General features: G+C 36.4%; 1 protein-coding gene across 2 annotated transcripts in view; it reads right to left on the reverse strand.

Moving 5' to 3' along the window:
• The window catches only part of LOC134529428 (17-beta-hydroxysteroid dehydrogenase 13), a 173,445-nt gene that overhangs the window by 110,571 nt on the left and 38,299 nt on the right, over positions 1–24,575 (reverse strand). The window contains exons 1-2 of one of the 2 annotated variants that reach the window (XM_063363496.1): positions 17,414–17,618; positions 1,935–2,070 (exon numbers count right to left, since the gene is read on the reverse strand). In XM_063363496.1, the coding sequence (XP_063219566.1) occupies positions 1,935–1,957 (23 nt within the window). In that variant the 5' untranslated portion in view covers positions 1,958–2,070; positions 17,414–17,618. Of the gene's footprint in view, positions 1–1,934; positions 2,071–17,413; positions 17,619–24,575 lie in introns of those variants that run through there. The other variant, XM_063363497.1, reaches the window with a different exon arrangement.

Raw genomic sequence — 24,575 nt, forward strand, 5'->3', positions numbered from 1 at the left:
GGTTTTATTAAAGTTTTATTTATTAATAATATTTACACTACTAAATAATAACTGTACTTAAATATGTCCTATCACCAATAACTGACACACAAAAATGTTTATTCGCAAGTCACTCAATGTCTGTCAAGTTCCAAAGTTCACACTCCTCACTGAAACTAGGCTCTTTACCTCGCGCCTGTCCACACACAGTCTCTCGCGCCACTCAGTCGCACTCTCTCGATCCCATCGCTCCGCATCGCGCCACTCTCGAGGGGTCTCTCACCCTCTTCGCCGATGTCGCACTTCCCTTCATTCGCGGAACTCTCCAAACTCTCGGAACTCCCATGGAGTCCGGCGTCGCTGCTTAAATACCTTACTTAGTTTATGGGCGAAAACTGACGAAATCCGCGGATTTTTTCTCTAAAAATCAGAACCAACGTCTTGGCTGAACAATTCAACGGATCAAATGTTTCGCTGCTTGATGAAAAATATTCCTTTTGGGGAGGGGAGGGGTTTATGGGGAACTCGATCTACTATTACTAAGGTCGCTCACCTCCTATCCTTGCGTTCCGCGTTCGATTACCTGCCGGATATGAGTCCAGATATATTTAGCAAGTGGAAAAACCTGGCGGACGTCGCCGTGAGTCATTTTTTTGGGTTACCCCGGTTTCCTACATACATTAAGTCCGCAAATACCACATCTTCATCACATCAACCACCGTCGTCTCTAACGACCCTGATGACAACGAGACGTGTAGGCCGCCACATCAGAATGGCCACTCACCTGCAGTTCCTGAAGCAGGCGCTGTTTGTAGAACTGCAGTTATGTTTGAAAACCCGTTGCATAATTTTATCTATGTTTGGCGAGGTGGATAAGCAAGGTTAGACCAGTGCAGAGACCAGCAAGCTTTTTAAACGTTTACCAAAGTCGTTATTCGGGGTATTAAAAAAAGTATTCGTGCATGAGGCACCATGGGAAACCGAGCACGAAAGAAGTACTCTTTATTTTTAGGTTCATATATTAGGAGATATTGTAAAATTTGTGGTTTGTGGCCTAGGGAAATGAAGTTTATTTTTAAATGAATAGTAAAGTTATTTATCCTTAATTGATTAATGTGAAAGAACTACAGACAAACATTTATATAAACTCTGAATTTTTTAACAAAACTAATATTGTTGAAACATATTAAATGGCCCGAAAACATATGATTTGAACGAGGGCGTAGAACCTTAAAAATGTTTTCGTAATAAGATAACCACTTTTGAGTTTCTGGCTGGTGACCCATGGGTACCAGGTTGGACCCTTAGCGAGATAAGTGATTTCCGAAGTGTGTTATTGTTGTGTTAGAAAATAGGGGTTATTTTGTCCTTTCCCCCTACGCTGCAGAAGGCAATGGTCGGCCACCGCAGTATCATCTAGACTAGTACGGCCCAGGCACGACACGGCGATGGCTGGGGATCCAAACTAGCCTACGAACCTATCAACCCAGCATCATCACAATCACTATCATCACCATCATTACCATCATCCCTATCATACATCACTATAATTAGATAACCACCAACAATCTGCTGCCGCCTCTAATATCACTTGAAGAGTTGCACGAACCTATAAGTTGTGTCAACTTATTTAGTTATTGTCGAAGTGTTATCAACGTATGGATATTTTGTAATAGCTTTTAGATAAGAAAAATGGCATCCAACAGTAGTGGCATAAAATTATCATCTAAGTCTACAATAAACAAGTGGCATTCCCCGCGCTAAAACTTTTGTTCGTAGATTCGTGCACAAACGACTTCCATTGTCGCAGCGAACGACTTGGCACAATAAGTGAACAATAAGGCGAATTAAATTTTTTCATTCATTAGTCACGGAATTTCGAAAAAATTGGCTCTGTAAATTTCGTATATTTCAGGTAGATGTGACGTTGTGAGCAATGACATGGAATTACTTACGACTGGTACTGATGTGTAGACATTGCAATGCAGCTTCACTCATGCAATGGTGACCATGGAAAAACTTGAAAGTTTCTTTTCTAGTGCTAGCACTACACATGTGCTGGTGTTATGCTGCGCTGCAATCTCCGTCCACCTGTAACATGCATCATAGCAAGTCATAGTGGCTGTTCTAGAATGGAAGCTCTAAATACAAAGTAGAAAATACACACGTTAAGTACACTATGCGGTAATTTAATAATCGGACCAGTTGGATTTGTGTCGTGAAGGGATTAGTCGAGAGTAAGAGTCCTAAAAGCAAGTCGCTCTAAGCAACTCAGGTCATGACCTTGACAATTAGGATGTTATGGCAGCCATTTTAGTTGTGTCATCGCCATTATTTGCGTTATGGTCGCTATCTGAAAAATCCGTATTTTCTATGCTAGAAAAGGAAGAATTTTTTTTATATTATTAACAAAATCTACTTGATAATTTTTAATAATATTACTTCCACCATTTTGAAAATGGTTCGCCAGCTTGAAAATCCGTAATTATTATCCAAAAATAGGAAAAAATTTAATTTGATAAAAAAATTAATAAATCAAATTTTAATTAAATAAAAGCTTTTACATAATGGTGTCTTCGGTTCGAACCTACTGAGGGCCAAAATAAAAATGCAATTGATCCTTCCCCCACGGTGCCACCAGCAGACTGACCGCCCGCCATCTTAAAAATCCGTAATTTCTATGCTGAAAAATCCGAAAAAAAAATTAAAATTAATTAAAAATGTTATTTATTTAAATAAAAAGAACTTCTACCATTCTGAAAATTGTCCACCATCTTGAAAATCCGTAATTATCAACAAAAATATGAACAAAATTAATTTAGTAACAAGTTTAATCAATGAAATTTTAATTATAAAAAGCTTTTATGTCATGGAGTCATTGGTTCGAATCTGATGAGGGGAAAAAATGAAGATGGATCCTTCCTCCATGGAAGTCACTGGCAGACTGACCTTCCACAAGTAATGTCAGGGTATATGTACCCATATAGTATGAAGTCACGTCCGCCATATTGTTTTCGTCTGCTGGAGGCCACCATCATGGATCCGACATACTGTTTTCGTATACTAGAGGCCACTACCGCCATATTAGTTTCATTTTTACTCGCTAAAAACCAGTTCTTATTTATTGCCAGAGCACTCGCAATCTTGTTGGCCATCTTGGTCACCATCTTGGAAAATCGTAATTATTTTGCTATAAATTAGGGAAAAATTCCAAAATTCATAAAACAATCTGCAATTGATATACGTACTGATTGTGTCGATAGAATCTTGTCCTTGGTTCAATAGTTGATCGATGCAAAAAATTTAATTTTATGTAAAAAAAATATTATTTTCAATATAAATGGTGGGAATACATAAAATAAGCTTAGGTTCCTAGTTTACCAGCCTCCAGTAAGCCGTTAATGACATATTGGCCACCATCTTGTAAATTCGTAATATTAAACTAGAAATGCGGAAATTTTTTTAAAGATCATTAAAAAAAGTCTATTAATATAAAATTGACTCGAGAAATTTCCGTTTTTGGTTTTATTCTCAGCCTGTGATAAGAGTAACTAAAGCTTAAAATAAATTTTAAATTCCGTTAATCATAACCTTTTGATAAGTTTATTAATCATTCAGAAAAACGACTGTATACAAGATACCTAACCGACGAAATAAATACGCTGTCGCTGTTCCTAACATGGAAGACTAATTTATCGATATTTGGAATACGTTCTAACCAGGTATCGTTCAATGTTAGGCGTACAGACCAAGTTTCTCCGAACCAAGAGGTATTTTTAGATGATACTCGAAAAACAATTTTAACAAGCCATGTACAATGTCAGGCGTTTAGACTATGCATCTGCCAACCACGAGACCAATCATGTCCTGAGTACAGACATAACGAGTCTCAATAAATCATAAGGAAACACATTTGGAAGATAAAAAAGGAAGCACAATAGGAAGCACAATCAATGGAAATGAATTACAATCAATGGAAAGGAAGCACAATCAATGGAAATGAAGCACAATCATTTAAAAGGAAGCACAATTGGTAGCACAACAAACGAAAAGGGACCACAATCGGAAGCACAATCAACTAGAAAGAAGCACAATCAAATAAAAGGAAGCACAATCAACGAATTGAAGCATTATTAATAAGTAAGCACAATCGAAGCACATTAGACAAAGAGGAAGCACTATCAATGGAAATAAAGCACAATTGAAAGCACAATCAACGAAAAGGAAGCACAATTTGAAACACAATCAACACAAATAAAGCACAATCAAAATATTAATGACAATCGGAAGCACATTCGACAAATAGGAAGCACAATTGGAGGCAAAATCAACGAAAAGAAAGCTCAATAATAAAGAAAGTACATTTAGAAGCACAATCAACGAGAAGGAAGCACAATTGGAAGTACAAAAAAAAAACATGTTCGGAAGCAAAAAAAAAGAATCTGTATTACGAGAGCCAGTATTAGTTATAAATCATATCATAAGAAATAAGACAATAAATTTTTGAAATATAATTTTTTTTTTTAATTTTCAATATTAGACACATGCAAGTTAAACAAGTGTTATTGTATGTCGCCAGCTTTCCTCAGTTCTTTAAGTATGGAGGCTACTTAGTAGATATGCGTGTAGTTTCCTCTACGAACCGATGCCACCAACAGTCTCAGGTGATAATGCACTATGTTAGGATCTTCCCATGACGTATAATCAATCTCTTCTGGGATTTTTTTTTTTTATGTTTTGAGAGTTTTGGCTGATTTTTTCCCCTAAAAACTGGAAAATTTGGTGGATTTTGGTGAATTCTGGGAAAATGTTTAGGATTTTTATTCATTTGTGGCCATTTTTGACAAAATTTGAATGTCATGGTTAAGGTCAATTCCAAAGGTCAAAATCAAGGAAATCCAAGTTGGCCGCCGTGATGTCAGAATTCAAAATGCCGGACAGCGACACCAACGCTACGCCCTGAACCCTGCCGCCGGACCTACATTTTTATACTACTTACATCATTTTTCGTTTCACGCAAAATATTAATACATAGTAAAAACTATTTCTAAAGTGCTTGAAATCTATACGTTAGTATGACTAGTCTACAGGTTTTTGCGATCAAAGTCATTAGTTTATTACATTTTACATGTGTTTTTTTTATCACCTTTGGGAGAAAATAGATAAAGTGAAAGGAAAAATAAAATGTTAACAAATGCGTCCTTATAAAGAAGTCCTTATAAAGAAATCACTAACGTATTTAGTGTTATTTTGAAAAGACAGGGCGTATACGAACTTACCATAACTGTACCTATAGGCGTGAATATTTCTAGAGTGGACTAAGAGGAAACGTCTAATGTAGATAATTTTGCAAAGTATTGTGCGCTGAAATATCACACAGTATATGCTGACATTTTCATGTGATAGTATTTTTTTCATTTAGTTACCGACGACCATAGAATTGAACTGCAGCAGTGCACCGAAGAGACTAATTAAACCGGTGTGTATGCTCTCTGAAATGCTATTTGCAACGTAAATCCGCGTGCCAACGTGAATATAATATTGTGCTAGGTTTTATTAAATGCCTAATTATTATGTTTATAGTAATGTATAGACTGATAACTGCTAAATTATTGTTTATGTTTACAGTAGTATAGGAATGGGGCCCCGGGCGCACGGGTTCTGGGTGTGGTGCCGGTGCCGGTGTCCGCCATCTTGGATTTTGACGTCACGGCGGCCATCTTGGATGGTTGTGACCTTGACCTTTGACCTTGACCTTGAATTTGGTCCTCTAAAATCGCCAAAATCCGCCAAAATTGGGCAAAAATTGCCCAAAATTCCTCAAAATTCGTCAAAATTTACATTTCTGTGAAAAAAATTCCGCCAAAAAATCTCAAAAAATTCCTCAATTCAAAAATTAGGATTTCGAAAATCCTCAAAAGTCATTTTGTCTTAGAAAGAACCCAAATTCCTAAAAGAGGCTTAAGCATCCTTGTTTACAGCCTCCGATAAGCCTCTTACGTCATCTAGGATTATGACCGCCATCTTGGATTATGTCGTCACCGTTGCAGTTTCCGTTACGTCCGCCATCTTGAAAATCTTTATTTATTATCCGATTTTAACGAAATTTTTTTTTAAAATTATAAAAAAATTCAAATAATAAAATTTTAATAAATTATTTATAAAAAATATACTTTTACGACACGGAGCTCGGAGTCCTCGGTTCGAACCCGGTGAGGGCAAAAAAATTAAAACATGGCGACCGATCCTTCACTCACAGTGACTGCTGGCATACTGACTCCCACCACTTTTTTCAAAGAATATATCGTCACCTAGTATGACGTCATGTACGCCATCTTGAAATTTGGACGTCATCTTGAAAAGCTTTATTTATTATCCGATTTTAATGAAAAAAATTCCAAAATTCATCAAAAAATTAACGTATTTGAATTCTGTTTGATTATATCGATGTACGTCCTTGGTTCGATTCCCGGCGAGAGTAAACGGTCGATCCTTCCTCCATGAAAGCTACCTAGACTGATCTACCACCACCAGTACCAAGGTATATATCATCAACTGGTATGACATCATGTCCGCCATCTTGTCTTCATCCGCTGGAGACCACCATCTTGTTTTCGTCAGCTAGAGTGTGCCGATACCATGTAGTATAATTATCTGGTCACTAAACTTGTGTCCTCAACTGTTGACATTGAACATTGACCTTGAACTTTGACCTTGACCTTGAAATTTGACCTTGCCTTGACCTTGAAATTTGACCTTGACCTTGAAATTTGACCTTGACCTTGAAATTTGACCTTGACCTTGGAATTTGACTTTGTCCCTGAAATTTGACTTTGTCCTTGTCGACCATCATGGATCCGACATTTTATGTTCAGTACACGCTACCAGAGGATACCACCTGCTGGAGTACGCCATCTTGTGTGTGTACTTGTATTATAGAGTACATTTCCATCTGGATAATTTTATTCTAACCCGCTACAGTGCAGTAATCATTTATTACCGAGGTGCCCCCGCCATCATGAAATTCGACCGCCATCTTGAAATCATGTAATAATGTAGCTAGAAAAGCGGGAAAAAATCCAAAATTCATTAAATAAATCACTCATTAACTTACATATAGATTCAATCCGCTCCAGTCCTTGGCTCGATCCTCGATCGATGCAAAACATTTAATTTTATGAAAAAAAAATAATAATTCCAATAAACCATGTTCAACATTCGTAAAGAGACTTTAAATCCTCTACTACCATCATCCTATCAGACGTCAAGACTACCATATTGGAAATTCGTAATTGTAATGCTAGAGATTCGGGAAAAAGTTCAAAACTCATTAAATGAATTTGTAATCTATATACTGATTGATTAGATCGACTAAGATCCTTGGTTCGATTCCTTGTCGATACAAAACAACTTTAATTTTAAAAAAGTACCAGAAAAGTGTAAGGTTCGAGGAATAAAACACCTAAAAGTCTTTTACAAACATAATATTTATCACACAATTTCTATCCTACTACAGAATCACTTGCGAAAGCCAGCAATCTTATAAAAATTTAGCCCTGCATAGACGTACAACGACTACTTCTTAGCTCCAAATGGCTCCAAATGCTCCAAACGGCCTCCAAATGGCTCCAAATGCTCCAAACGGCCTCCAAATGCTTGACAGCTCCAAATTTTTCCAGCAGCTCCAAATGCTCCAAATGCTTGACAGCTCCAACAGCTCCAACAGCCTCCAAATGCTTGACAGCTCCAAATGTTTCCAGCAGCTCCAAATGCTCCAAATTCTTGACAGCTCCAAATGCTTCAAAAGGCTCCAAATGCTCCAACAGCTCCAAAAAAAAAGGCTCCAAATGCTCCAACAGCCTCCAATGCATAACACAGCTCCAAATGGCTCCAAATGTTCCAAACGGCCTCCAAATGGCTCCAACAGCCTCCAAATGCTTAACACAGCTCTAAATGGCTCCAAATGCTCCAAACGGCCTCCAAATGCTTGACAGCTCCAAATGTCTCCAGCAGCTCCAAATGCTCCAACAGCTCCAAAAAAAGGCTCCAAATGCAACAGCCTCCAAATGCTTAACACAGCTCCAAATGGCTCCAAATGCTTGACAGCTCCAAATGCATAACACAGCTCCAAATGGCTCCAAATGCTGCAAACGGCCTCCAAATGCTTGACAGCTCCAAATGTCTCCAGCAGCTCCAAAATGCTCCAACAGCCTCCAAATGCTTAACACAGCTCCAAATGGCTCCAAATGCTTGGCAGCTCCAAATGCTTCAAAAGGCTCCAAATGCTCCAAATGGCTCCAACAGCTCCAAAAGACTCCAAATGCTTCAAAAGGCTCCAATTGCTCCAAGAGCTCCATCTTCAATTGGTTCCAACTGATTCCTATTACTTTTATCGAACTTGGCATGATTACTAACATGTCTTTATCAGTATACATTTTGACTGGCAGTGGTAACGTTTTTTACACCTTTAAGTTATAAGTTTTATTTAGAAATCAGATTTCGATAAATGATAGCTTCCATCTGGAAAGAAAATATATTAATTTATCTTCAAGTTTATACACATACATTTAATTTAATCCATTATTGTATGTAGCCAGCTTCCCTCAGTTCTTTGAGTATGAAGGATATTTCTTTAATGTTCGAATAGTTTCCTGCACAAAGCGATCCATGTAGTAGTCGTAGCCTGTTAACCAATATGTTAGGATCTTCCCATGAGGTATAATCAATCTCTTCTGCTGCCTTCATCATCCTTGCATGTTTATAATAAATATTATCTCTGGTGTCTATCGTTTTAACACCAACCACAAGGTCACTTTCGTCATCTTGCCAGTGATTATCACAAGCTTGATCAGGATAATTTATTTTATTACGTCGTTTCCATCGTTTTGGTCTCAAACCACCATCACAGTCTTCGCTCTTGCATGCTTTTGGTGCTTCAGTACAGTACTCAATCATGTCAGCCTCAGATGTGTCACCACAATCTTCAATCATGCCAGCTTCTGATGTGTCACCACAGTCTTCAATCATGTCAGCACCACAAACTTGATCAGGATAATTTATTTTATTACGTCGTTTCCATCGTTTTGGTCTCAGACTGCCATCACAGTCTTCGATCTTGCCTGCTTTATGTGTTTCAGTACAGTACTCAATCATGTCAGCCTCAGATGTGTCACCACAATCTTCAATCATGCCAGCCTCAGATGATTCATCAAAGTCTTCGACCTTGTAAGCTTCAGGTGGTTCTCCATCTTTCACATTTTCATGGAGACGACTAGATATTGGAGTAAATATATTTTCATTTCTAATGTGGTTACAACTTCCTTCGTTTGTTTTAAATTTTAAATTATTATCTTGATCTAGATCAGTAATTTTAGCATTAGCTTTTTCGCCTTCGTTCCTCTTCCGCGATGTTGTAGCCCAGTCTTCGTTATCTTTATTCATCTTAATTGTACAGGTCTTGTAATGTCTATCCAAGTAATATCTTCTACCAAAGGATTTCTGACACTGACTGCAATGAAATGGTTTTTGACAAGGACCCAAATTACACTCGCTTCTCTCATGTCGTTTAGCATTCTTTCTCAAGGTAAACACCTTGCTACAGTATCTACAGTGATGACGTTTTGATACAGCAACAAATCCCGTTTCAGGATTCATATTAGTTATTGAGACTAATGCCAGATGCAAACTAAGAGTTTTAAATTAGATATATTACTTAAATAGAATTTTTTAATTATTTCATCAGCGAGAATTAATTTATCTCATTCAAAGGTACTTGTTGCAAGTAGTTCTGCTTTTCAACAACAGATGTCGCCACATGTTACTTGCAGGTAAATAATATTTAGTTCTTTTATGCGGGATGCGGGATGCTCACTAACGATCGCAAAAGAAGGATGGCTTCGCTAGACTCCAAGGAGAAGGAAGTTCGTCCATCCTGTTAGTGCTTCTTAGATTTCTCAGAGATTATTTGACTGAGTAATGATATTTTTTTTTTTTAAATTTCCACCTGATAAAAATATTACAAGTGCTGATTTATTGGCAGAATTTCAATAATTAAATGCAACCTTGAATCAAAAAAAAATGACATGACTCATTAAGTAAAAAATTCTTCATGCAGAGATCAATTCCTCATCAGTAACCAGAAGCACTCGGAGAAAACCATCAGATGTCTAGTCAGGAATAATCAGAAGCACCCAGAGAAAACCATCAAAATATTGTCAAGAATAATCAGGAGCACACGGAGAAAACTACCATAATATTGTCAAGAATAAACGGGAGCACACGGAGAAATCCACCATAATATTGACAAGAATAATCAGGAGCACACGGAGAAAACCACCGCAAGTTTTCTTTGATATCATAAAATTTCAGGGAAAAAAAATAATAAAAAATAAAAAAAATTAATAAAAAATTAAAAAAAAATAAAATAAAAAATACATAAAATTCTGGCTTGTACTAGAACTCTATCTTTGTTCAACAATGAGAAGTTCACAAGCTAGCAGAATATATTTATGTATTTTTTATTTTATTTTTTTTTAATTTTTTATTAATTTATTTTTATTTTTTATTATTTTTTTTCCCCTGAAATTTTATGATATCAAAGAAAACTTGCGGTGGTTTTCTCCGTGTGCTCCTGATTATTCTTGTCAATATTATGGTGGATTTCTCCGTGTGCTCCCGTTTATTCTTGACAATATTATGGTAGTTTTCTCCGTGTGCTCCTGATTATTCTTGACAATATTTTGATGGTTTTCTCTGGGTGCTTCTGATTATTCCTGACTAGACATCTGATGGTTTTCTCCGAGTGCTTCTGGTTACTGATGAGGAATTGATCTCTGCATGAAGAATTTTTTACTTAATGAGTCATGTCATTTTTTTTTGATTCAAGGTTGCATTTAATTATTGAAATTCTGCCAATAAATCAGCACTTGTAATATTTTTATCAGGTGGAAATTTAAAAAAAAAAAAAATATCATTACTCAGTCAAATAATCTCTGAGAAATCTAAGAAGCACTAACAGGATGGACGAACTTCCTTCTCCTTGGAGTCTAGCGAAGCCATCCTTCTTTTGCGATCGTTAGTGAGCATCCCGCATCCCGCATAAAAGAACTAAATATTATTTACCTGCAAGTAACATGTGGCGACATCTGTTGTTGAAAAGCAGAACTACTTGCAACAAGTACCTTTGAATGAGATAAATTAATTCTCGCTGATGAAATAATTAAAAAATTCTATTTAAGTAATATATCTAATTTAAAACTCTTAGTTTGCATCTGGCATTAGTCTCAATAACTAATATGAATCCTGAAACGGGATTTGTTGCTGTATCAAAACGTCATCACTGTAGATACTGTAGCAAGGTGTTTACCTTGAGAAAGAATGCTAAACGACATGAGAGAAGCGAGTGTAATTTGGGTCCTTGTCAAAAACCATTTCATTGCAGTCAGTGTCAGAAATCCTTTGGTAGAAGATATTACTTGGATAGACATTACAAGACCTGTACAATTAAGATGAATAAAGATAACGAAGACTGGGCTACAACATCGCGGAAGAGGAACGAAGGCGAAAAAGCTAATGCTAAAATTACTGATCTAGATCAAGATAATAATTTAAAATTTAAAACAAACGAAGGAAGTTGTAACCACATTAGAAATGAAAATATATTTACTCCAATATCTAGTCGTCTCCATGAAAATGTGAAAGATGGAGAACCACCTGAAGCTTACAAGGTCGAAGACTTTGATGAATCATCTGAGGCTGGCATGATTGAAGATTGTGGTGACACATCTGAGGCTGACATGATTGAGTACTGTACTGAAACACATAAAGCAGGCAAGATCGAAGACTGTGATGGCAGTCTGAGACCAAAACGATGGAAACGACGTAATAAAATAAATTATCCTGATCAAGTTTGTGGTGCTGACATGATTGAAGACTGTGGTGACACATCAGAAGCTGGCATGATTGAAGATTGTGGTGACACATCTGAGGCTGACATGATTGAGTACTGTACTGAAGCACCAAAAGCATGCAAGAGCGAAGACTGTGATGGTGGTTTGAGACCAAAACGATGGAAACGACGTAATAAAATAAATTATCCTGATCAAGCTTGTGATAATCACTGGCAAGATGACGAAAGTGACCTTGTGGTTGGTGTTAAAACGATAGACACCAGAGATAATATTTATTATAAACATGCAAGGATGATGAAGGCAGCAGAAGAGATTGATTATACCTCATGGGAAGATCCTAACATATTGGTTAACAGGCTACGACTACTACATGGATCGCTTTGTGCAGGAAACTATTCGAACATTAAAGAAATATCCTTCATACTCAAAGAACTGAGGGAAGCTGGCTACATACAATAATGGATTAAATTAAATGTATGTGTATAAACTTGAAGATAAATTAATATATTTTCTTTCCAGATGGAAGCTATCATTTATCGAAATCTGATTTCTAAATAAAACTTATAACTTAAAGGTGTAAAAAACGTTACCACTGCCAGTCAAAATGTATACTGATAAAGACATGTTAGTAATCATGCCAAGTTCGATAAAAGTAATAGGAATCAGTTGGAACCAATTGAAGATGGAGCTCTTGGAGCAATTGGAGCCTTTTGAAGCATTTGGAGTCTTTTGGAGCTGTTGGAGCCATTTGGAGCATTTGGAGCCTTTTGAAGCATTTGGAGCTGCCAAGCATTTGGAGCCATTTGGAGCTGTGTTAAGCATTTGGAGGCTGTTGGAGCATTTTGGAGCTGCTGGAGACATTTGGAGCTGTCAAGCATTTGGAGGCCGTTTGCAGCATTTGGAGCCATTTGGAGCTGTGTTATGCATTTGGAGCTGTCAAGCATTTGGAGCCATTTGGAGCTGTGTTAAGCATTTGGAGGCTGTTGCATTTGGAGCCTTTTTTTGGAGCTGTTGGAGCATTTGGAGCTGCTGGAGACATTTGGAGCTGTCAAGCATTTGGAGGCCGTTTGGAGCATTTGGAGCCATTTAGAGCTGTGTTAAGCATTTGGAGGCTGTTGGAGCCATTTGGAGGCCGTTTGGAACATTTGGAGCCATTTGGAGCTGTCAAGAATTTGGAGCATTTGGAGCTGCTGGAAACATTTGGAGCTGTCAAGCATTTGGAGGCTGTTGGAGCTGTTGGAGCTGTCAAGCATTTGGAGCATTTGGAGCTGCTGGAAAAATTTGGAGCTGTCAAGCATTTGGAGGCCGTTTGGAGCATTTGGAGCCATTTGGAGGCCGTTTGGAGCATTTGGAGCCATTTGGAGCTAAGAAGTAGTCGTTGTACGTCTATGCAGGGCTAAATTTTTATAAGATTGCTGGCTTTCGCAAGTGATTCTGTAGTAGGATAGAAATTGTGTGATAAATATTATGTTTGTAAAAGACTTTTAGGTGTTTTATTCCTCGAACCTTACACTTTTCTGGTACTTTTTTAAAATTAAAGTTGTTTTGTATCGACAAGGGATCGAACCAAGGACCTTAGTCGATCTAATCAATCAGTATATAGATTACAAATTTATTTAATGAGTTTTGAACTTTTTCCCGAATCTCTAGCATTACAATTACGAATTTCCAATATGGTAGTCTTGACGTCTGATAGGATGATGGTAGTAGAGGATTTAAAGTCTCTTTACGAATGTTGAACATGGTTTATTGGAATTATTATTTTTTTTTCATAAAATTAAATGTTTTGCATCGATCGAGGATCGAGCCAAGGACTGGAGCGGATCGAATCTATATGTAAGTTAATGAGTGATTTATTTAATGAATTTTGGATTTTTTCCCGCTTTTCTAGCTACATTATTACATGATTTCAAGATGGCGGTCGAATTTCATGATGGCGGGGGCACCTCGGTAATAAATGATTACTGCACTGTAGCGGGTTAGAATAAAATTATCCAGATGGAAATGTACTCTATAATACAAGTACACACACAAGATGGCGTACTCCAGCAGGTGGTATCCTCTGGTAGCGTGTACTGAACATAAAATGTCGGATCCATGATGGTCGACAAGGACAAAGTCAAATTTCAGGGACAAAGTCAAATTCCAAGGTCAAGGTCAAATTTCAAGGTCAAGGTCAAATTTCAAGGTCAAGGTCAAATTTCAAGGTCAAGGCAAGGTCAAATTTCAAGGTCAAGGTCAAAGTTCAAGGTCAATGTTCAATGTCAACAGTTGAGGACACAAGTTTAGTGACCAGATAATTATACTACATGGTATCGGCACACTCTAGCTGACGAAAACAAGATGGTGGTCTCCAGCGGATGAAGACAAGATGGCGGACATGATGTCATACCAGTTGATGATATATACCTTGGTACTGGTGGTGGTAGATCAGTCTAGGTAGCTTTCATGGAGGAAGGATCGACCGTTTACTCTCGCCGGGAATCGAACCAAGGACGTACATCGATATAATCTAACAGAATTCAAATACGTTAATTTTTTGATGAATTTTGGAATTTTTTTCATTAAAATCGGATAATAAATAAAGCTTTTCAAGATGACGTCCAAATTTCAAGATGGCGTACATGACGTCATACTAGGTGACGATATATTCTTTGAAAAAAGTGGTGGGAGTCAGTATGCCAGCAGTCACTGTGAGTGAAGGATCGGTCGCCATTTTTTAATTTTTTTGCCCTCACCGGGTTCGAACCGAGGACTCCGAGCTCCGTGTCGTAAAAGTATATTTTTTATAAATAATTTATTAAAATTTTATTATTTGAATTTTTTTATAATTTTAAAAAAAAATTTCGTTAAAATCGGATAATAAATAAAGATTTTCAAGATGGCGGACGTAACGGAAACTGCAATGGTGACGACATAATCCAAGATGGCGGTCATAATCCTAGATGACGTAAGAGGCTTATCGGAGGCTGTAAACAAGGATGCTTAAGCCTCTTTTAGGAATTTGGGTTCTTTCTAAGACAAAATGACTTTTGAGGATTTTCGAAATCCTAATTTTTGAATTGAGGAATTTTTTGAGATTTTTTGGCGGAATTTTTTTCACAGAAATGTAAATTTTGACGAATTTTGAGGAATTTTGGGCAATTTTTGCCCAATTTTGGCGGATTTTGGCGATTTTAGAGGACCAAATTCAAGGTCAAGGTCAAAGGTCAAGGTCACAACCATCCAAGATGGCCGCCGTGACGTCACAATCCAAGATGGCGGACACCGGCACCGGCACCACACCCAGAACCCGTGCGCCCGGGGCCCCATTCCTATACTACTGTTTACAATTTTTATTTTTTTATTTTGCGCGTACCGAAGGCCTGTCGCCTTGAAGGGGCCAATTTCAAAGCTTTTTTTTCCCATTGTCAAGTGACATAATTTTAAAAAAATTATACGAACAAGGACGTGGAGGCTAAAAAGAGGAGAGACTCGGAGGCCATATTTTGAAGCATCGAGCAATCGTGCTTGAACTATAATTTAATATTTTCGCTGAATATTGATAGTCTAGCTAATTACTATTGTTAGATCTTGAAGGTATAAGAGCCTCTAGCATATTTTTATGCAATAGATCGTGTCCTACAGCACAAAGACTCGTTTGTTTGAAGTGTTTTAAATTTAGTGTCCATGATTTTCATTAATGCTCCATGTAGTCATGTTGTATGATATGGTGAGTTTTGAACCATCAGACATCGTGACGCTAATACTGTCAAACTTGTAATTTGAGGCCCATAACAACTGTCTGCACTCTTCGGCCATTTATTTGCTTAGACATTATATAAGCTCCCCGTAATATTGACTTTGTACACGCTAATGGTAGACTTTTAAGCTAAGAGGTATGCTGAGAAAATGTGTTGCTACCGCTGAATTTAGTTCCGGTGCAAAAAGAAAGAAAAAAACCACGAGCTCAAAAGAATAATTTTAATTTATATTACATAAATAATTTGTAGACTTAACAGCTCGTGAACTTTTGTAGTGGTTGTGTCCTACATAATTAAGTGATAGTTAGGAATTTTTATTATATTATACTACAGAATATGGTCGTTATTATTAATCTTATTTGATAAGCATGGTGCACCATGGTTGAGAAATGTATGTTATTGAGTTTCGCGATTGTTATTAAGTGGCTCACATGTTTGTCAATTTATGTTAATAAAACCTATAAAATAATTGCTTATCGTTTGTTTTTGTACATATAATAGCGTTTTCAGTGTGGTAAGAACAGAGTATAATATTGTTAAGATTAACCTATATTAAAGACACAATAAAATAAAATAATGCACGTTAATTCAGAGTATTTGGTATACTATGATGAACAGATATATTAAGAAGATTGTTCCGATAGTCCATACAACAGGGCATGCATAGGCTACGAACAATAATGAACCGTACAGTATAACTGAAGCCCTTGATATCGATGCCATTTTTTGCAAAACTATTTTTTTAACTATATTTCTGTAAACAATAAATTTAATTCACATTTTCAAACGAACTAATTTAATATGTATCGTATAGTTCGATTTGGGGGTATTAAATGACTACATAAATATTTTTAAAATAAATTTTTTTAAATAACGTATTACACAATTTTTGTATTTTTATTATAGTTTGAAAAAATTCTAAATTGTAAAAAAAAATTATTTAAATTTAATATTTGGAATTTGTATCTATTATGTAACCATATTTGAGTGATACCAAGCAATATATATATATATTTTAATAATAAGTGATACGATTTATATGAGGACTGTTGTTGCCCACGGCCTAAGTCTGTTACATTGGATTCGTATAAGAAGGGTTTTCCGCGCTGTGCCACAGCAAATCCCTAAAAGACAACATTTTTTCTCTGCATAAACGAACTAATACTATGTCTGTCTGGGTTGCATACAAAGGATGGAAAAACCTGCATGATTTGTGTAATACTGCGAAAACATTTTGGATTTTGGAAGTTGATATGGATAGAGTTGATGAATGAGTAGTAAAACAACCATAAACTATGTGATGAGTGATCGAGAAGAAAATAAATCTGTATCTTGCCCTCAATTTTAGTACCGTAGTAATTAAAGAAAGAAACAAGTGTAGACGGATGCAATATTTTTCATACTAAGAGAGTTAACTTTTTTTTTGCAGTTTTCAAAAAACCCTCACTATTTATACTCCTTTTTGTCCAATTTTTCATTAACGAACTCGGCAAATATTTTCTATTTATTTTGCCTATGTATGAATATTGAAGTAATTTATGCAAAATTACGCAAATCACCTTTTCCACGAAAATTATATATAAAACCCTTGATTAAAATATGGTTGCATAGGAAACCCGAAATAAAAAATGGGTAGTAATTTTCCGGATGTCGCAAAATGGTGACGAACTAAAATATTTAGATTTTTTCGAAATATATCTAATTCATGTAGTCTTACGGGGTCCTGTAAATACAAAGTAACAGTAAATATCTTACCAACAACAAAGGAAAGACAAAACTTACCGAAACTATAGTAAACCACGAAATGTTGTTTATTAAGCATTGAGGCTTTTTTTTGCGTATTTTCCTCCAATGCTTTCTTCGTGGTGTTATCGACGTTTCATACACTGCGTCGAGGCACCAACGGTCCACCACGGAAATGAATAAGGCCAATATTTAGCGTCACCTGGCGCTGAACTATACCTGCGGCTACGGCACTGAAGCAACTTCTGTGGCGTCACACAGGCTGCCGAAGATAGTAAAGCTCGCTCTCAGTAGTTACGAAACGTCTGGCAGGAAACTATTATCAGCACACGGCAGTTTTCCCTTTTGGACTGACATTACATGTTACGACAGCATTTCCTCTTCGAGAACCGCTTCGTACGTAACTATGCGATTGGACAGAGTGATATGTACACCTCACCAGTCTGAGAAAAACCCAACTAACAAACTAATAACGAACAAACGAGTCAATGAAAACAAAACCAAAGAATAAATAACGAACAAAGAACAAACTAACTAATAACAAACCAATAACGAACCAACTAAACGCGCGAGATTCGCTTCTCGTCACATTCCAAACTCTTTGTATAAAGGAAGGAAGCAAGCGCATTGTTTTGAGTTGTTGCTACAGCTAAAGAAATCGTTAAAAAAAATTGGTTGTCTGGAAAGTCGGTTTACGGACGATAGTTTAACGTGACAACGTCATAACAAAACATTGATGAAATGATTGCATACTTTTATGAATAAAATTGAATATTTTTTATTGAATTATCACTATTTTGTATGGATACAAAGAAGGAGTGAAATTAAATCTACAATTTAATTGATCAATTTACTTTTATTTGCACTCATTAATTCTAATATGTTTATTACTTTAACGAAGAGATTATTTTAACTATAACTTTTATACATGTTTGCTATTTAACTTCTTTCAATCTGTGTTATTCTGTTCAGGATAGGACGATGATAGGAGAAGTAGGAAACGAATGGGAGAGTTTCAAGTTTAATGTCCCTCGAAAAAGTCAAATCGATGGTTGTTCCAATCGAGTGGAAGAGAGATAGATGCGGCGCAAGCGTACAATGAGCGTAACGGGACAAAGCGTAACAGGACATGCGTAACGGGACTATGATTCATCCTTTTTCGTGCGTGCAGCCGGCGTTCGTCGATTTATTAGACGTTGTCACGTCAGTAAGATATGTGATACATCCGATCCTAAGCGACAGTAATATTTTTAAAACTTTTTTTTTGTTTCCTCTCTATGCGAGTATTCCCAGATTGCAGTCTTGTCCTGCACTTCTAAAAAAAAAAACGTTTCCGCGTGGGAACGTGACACCATCACTCTCATAAACAGCCACATGGCCTGCATGGCCTACGCGCCAGTGGGCCACAACGAACCGACCACGTGACCAGGCGGCGCACGGAATCGCAGCCCCAAGCCACAGCTCCACAGCTCCACAGCTCCACAGCGCCACAGCTCCACAGCTCCGCGTGGTCATGTGACAACGGAGAGGCGCGTTTTGAGTGGCCTCTTGGGCGTAGCTAGGATTTGCCGTGAGGGGGGCCAAATGAAGCCAGAACAGGAAAACATTTTTAATAGGCTTGTTTTTGGAGGTCAGACGGGAGTGAAATTGAATGCTACCTCCCCCCCCCCCCCCCCCCCTTTCCAACCCAAACCCTCACAGTAAAGCGGCTGGTCCGGTGTTATTCCCTCAGGAAAGTTTTCAGAAGATGATGCTTTAATACGCATTCTTTGCTATCTGATGACCTTCAAGTGCTATTTTTAAAACGTGAATTTTTTTTTACAACTTACACTATGTACTACTGTTTATCAATGTTTCCTAATACGTCTTCAAAGAGAAGGCTACTTCCTCTATAATTTTTCAACTTGAGTGGCCATAATTAAAGCCACAATTTAATTACTTGAAGCTCTTTGATGAGTTTCTTTACAAACACCATGGCTTATATCTGACCACGCCATTGAGTGCCTAGTGTGAGGGGAGACAATTAACGTACCAATAAATAGCGAACAAACGAAATAATAACGAATGAACAAATATATGTCAACCTTGTAACGAACAAATTTTTTATGAACGAAGAAACGAATCATCGAATTACGAACTATAAAAGAACGAACGTATAAATGACCAACGAACAAAGAACAAAAACGAAATAACGTTCCAAAGAACGAACAATTGACAAAAGAATCGATAACAAAAGAAGGAATAAACGAATAACATACGTATGGATAACGACCAACGCAGCGTGATACTCTGATACTAAAGACTTGAAACCCTTGGTGGTCGACAAGGAGAAGACTGTCTGACTACTTTTGGATCCCAAACTCCAGTATGACTCAAGTTCATGAGCACACGGTTGGTATACCCGAGTGGTTGGAAGCACACCATCATCTTATCAGTTATCTATCTCGAGCCTTTCTACATGTATCCGCGCACTTTATAATACTTTCTCTCTGAAAATAATTCACAAAGCCTTTCATTCATAAGCTTAAGAATAGTTATAGTGTCGTAAATGTAGCATACTTCTTCTATAGCGGAACGACTGTTTACGGAGATGTTAGAAGTTTCTTTCGCGTGCCTTTTGCTGACGAGAAAGTGGAAGCTTAATTTACATTTAGAAAGTCACCGTACTCAGGAAATCTCCAGCTCAAAATAAGCATTCGTGAATTCCTCAACTTTCTTGTCAGTAACTGAATTAGACAGGACTGGTAATATTGCTGAAAGTGCTTATTTTTTAATTGTACTTTGATTATAATGTATGAACAATTGTAACAGTTTATTTCTTATGCATTGTGCATGTGTGGAATAGGCATTAGCTCCCAAGCTGCAGACTCCTGAACTCTAGGATTGCAGTTCAAAAGTTTGCAACTAAAAGGTTTATTGCTCATATAAAGTCTCATCTTGAGTGAAAAATACTCGGGTGTTTTATTCTTGTAATTCTTTCAACACTATTGTGTATGTGGTGACAAAACGTTTTTACGCAGAGGTAAAAGGTAGTATTAATCTGTGGGGGACCTATTCCGATACTAAGTACTTAAAAAAAAATCACTTTTGGTTTGATTTCCAATTAAATAGAATATAACTACTAGAAAATGAATTCATAAAAGATTATGCTTTAATTTTTTTAAGAGACTGTTTAAAATAAGTGTGGTGTCACTGCAATAAACTATGTTCAGTTTACAGAAAATTATTAGTAATTTTGACGTGAGACTTCACCTAGCGAAGGCAGTATTTAGTGTTTGAACCACCCTAAATAACGCTCGTATCTCCCGAACATCATTGCGAGTGGGAAACGTGGTGGACGTCGTCGTGGTCGGTGGGTTTTTTCTCGAGGCACTCCCGTTTCTCCTACCTGGGTGCTCCGCCAATGCTCCATTAGCATCTCATCAGCCTGCGTCGTGCATAATGACCTCGAAGTCCATTCATTCATTCGTTACCGAACGGCATTGTCGTTATTCTGTTTGATAAATCACAAAGACGATAGAGGTAACGTGTAACGATAATTTTCAAACGTCCATAAATCAACAGAAATATTCATGGAAATACAACTATTATTCACTTAAACATAATTCGTAAAGTCGCAAAGCGGATCTAGTACCATAAGTATTTTTTAAACACTTTTTTTGGTTTAGGAGTGAACGACGAGCACTGCCGAAGCCACACTCGCTGCCCGAACCCGAAAATACGCTCTAGTTTTGCATTTGGGATGCTCACTTTTATTGCAAAGTACGAAATCGTGAGACAAACCATCAACAATGACTGACTAAACTTACAAATCCCTCAACTTTATTTGGGTTATCCAAATGCCTACAATGAAAAAAAAAATTGGTAAACATGCAATGAAAATTATTTGCCTAAACAATTATAGAGGAAATTTACCATGAATGCAATATACATATCCAACATCTGTTTAGGAAAAAGTCAAATACATAGTCAATTTTTCAAGCAAGTGTATTGTTAAGAAATTCCATTTAATGTTCAGGAACTTTACCGAAAAATTCTTAACAAGCCAGCTCTGCACATTGCCTTATTTATGCTAAACATTCTGAATACCCACGCGTACAAAAGAGGTTACAATAGTTTGTACAACACAAGAGAACAAAGAATTCGTCACTTCACATGTACGATACCTAGAGTGCTAACAGATAAAACAACCAAAACTTTTTCTGGCCAAATTCACTGCACACCACGGTAGGAACTAAAATATTTCTGTCAATTTTACGTTCTACTAAATATACACAAAAATGTCAAATGTTTAATCTAATCTTATGTAACAATGGTAATGGATTATTAATAGCGTATCTTTTTAACTTTATTTGCAAAAAATTCAACTTGGTTGTGTCAGTATTTAAATAAAAGACTAAACGCAGTTTTGGTTTTACAAAATTAAATTGTATTTTTATGGTAATTTGTAAATCTAGTAATATAAAATAAACGATATGATGTAGATGATAGTAGTATAGGTTAGCCGGTCCCATCCCTGGTGCCGGTGCGTGGTGCCTGCGCCAGTGTCCACCTTCTTAGATAGTGAAGTCACAGTAGCAATTTTGGATGACCATGACCTTTAGCCCTGACCTACAAAATTTTCCAAAATAAATCAAAATTACCAAAAATGGACCCAAAATTCGCTAAATTGATCATAAATTTTATGTCCTAATGAAACTTATTTCTAAAACAAATACAACAATGAAAACATTTCCATTTTAAAGGGAAATTTCCTTTCGGAAATTCAAAAATTCGAAACTTCTTAACTGCTCAAAGTGTTTTTACCTTTAAGAGAACTAGACATCCCCAAAGAGGCTTAAATTCCCTCCAGTAAGTCTCTAGATCTTGACCCCATCCGCTATATTAGATGACCTTGACCCCGAAAGCCATCTTGAATTTCACCATTTTTAATTATAAAATCACGTTCGCCATTTTGTAAATATATAATCATTATAAAATCGAAAAAAATTTAAAATTATAAAAAGTGTTAACTACCATTTTAATAAAAAAAGAATTTGCTTCATGGACCTTTAAGTCCTTGGATTGAACCTGGTGAGGATAAAAATGGTAATGGGTCTTCCCTCCACGGAGGCTATCAGCAGACAGATCCCCTTCTACTAATACCTATAAAGGAATATATATTTAACTTAGAAGGAAATGGCACTATATCCCTCGTTGACACATTTGAGATTATTTAATATTTGTATATAACTTTTTTTTTGCTTTACCCAGAGGTAAGAGCACTATTCCCAAAACCAATTGTTTGGCAAGTTACAAACTTTTTAATGAACACTAAGTCAAGTTTTACTCAGAAGAATACAGCATCATGTGAACTTGGTAATGTTTATCTCCAAAAAAAATTTATAATGCTGTTCACCATCTGAATATAGTAGTGTTTATATCATGTGAATTTTTTGGAACTAAGAGAGGAATGTTTCATTTTAGCCATTTTGATTGCTGTTTCAGACTTTCAATGTTGTCTTTCAATAAAGTTGTGGCAGAATAAATACAAGATGAATCAAAATTCTCGTGGGAAAAGAATACTAACGTTACTATCATCGAATACAGCTAATGCAACTTCACCCACAGGTAAGTGAATGTTTGTACAATGAATTTATTTGTAAAGTGTAATTTTCCATTACAAACATAACATAAAGCTAATTTCATGCATCTGTTCCACTAGACCTAACCTCAATTATTCAGTTTTTTGGTTCAGTACAGAGGTCTATAAATATAGATACCTAGTGTTATTTTGCTTACTACAGATAACCTATAAACAAACAATTAATTTGACAAGGTTGGATTTGTTTCAAAAACACTTGGTAAAACCAGTAATTTACAAGATAATGACAGTATGAGAACGAAGGTGATAATTTTTTTGGTGACGATGATTCAGATGCCGACAAAAACAAGGAACCGAAAATGAAAACTCTGAAACTGAAAATGAGAAAATCTCTGAATCGGATGACAATGATGTGAGGCCTTTACATAATCTACCACAAAATGAGAGAGAAGAGACATCTAGTGATAACCCCATGATAAGAGACAATAAAACACCTACTTGTCGAAGATTTAAACCTACGCAGTGACGTAGACAATCCAACACATAATGAAGCTGTTTTACAAGAGGGATAAAGTGCCAAAAGAAAAGGACGAAACAAAACTAAGTGTATACAGCAAGGTAAAAAGCGTGTAGTGCATGCCAATGAGTGGGCATGTAATTATCGTAAAATAAAATTAGCTGGTGGTAATGAATATGTAAGTAAAAAAGTTGAAGCCATTTCTGAAAAATCAACGATAACTCCTTGTAGTTGTAGGATGAAATGTTCAGAAAAATTATCAGAACGTGAAACACAGCAGATTTTTTGTACTGGAGTGAAGAAAAGAGTACATATGTTGAAAGGCAATTTATTTTTTCATGTGTTGAAACGCATAGGACAGTCTGATCAAAAAAGATATGTACTCTTTTAAATCTAAAGACACCAAATTATTATACTATTTCAGGTAAATAAGCAGCGGCTTAAGATGTTTAAGGTTATGTTTTTAAACAAAATATTAATATCAAACCAGGTAGTAGTAAATACGTTTTAAAAAGCTGAACCAGGAGTTATGGTAAAACAAGACAAAGAGGTAGGCAGATACCAAGCAATAAGACGCCTGATGAAACTATAAATAGTGTCAAACCACATATATCTTTTTCCGACAGAGTGAGAATCAATACTCGAGGGAAAAGAGTGAGAGGAAATGTTTGGGTCCAAACCTATAACAATACAAAAAAAGGTATGAACTGTACATTGATGGCTGCAATGAAAAAAATATGAATAAAAAATTAAGAGCTAAAAAATAGTTGCACTATGATACTTTAAATAAACAGTTCACGTTGTCTATTAAACCACCTGAAATAGACACCGGCGATACATATATGTTTCATTCTAAACTTAAAAATAATTTGACTCAAGAGGAAAAATATTGTACAAATGCTGATTATGATGCACATCTTGACGAATCAAAAAAAGAAGATATAATTTTAAAAAACGACACTACAATGGTTAAACACTCACAATACAGAAAGTATTAACTGGTATTCTGCAGAAATGCTTGCCGTCACCACTCACAACTGCATTAGTTTAGATAAAAGGAAGTTTTGGACATTAAATTTCACCTGGTATGATGCAGCATA

Source organism: Bacillus rossius, chromosome 2 (genome assembly GCF_032445375.1).
Source record: "Bacillus rossius redtenbacheri isolate Brsri chromosome 2, Brsri_v3, whole genome shotgun sequence".
Classification (NCBI taxonomy): domain Eukaryota; kingdom Metazoa; phylum Arthropoda; class Insecta; order Phasmatodea; family Bacillidae; genus Bacillus; species Bacillus rossius.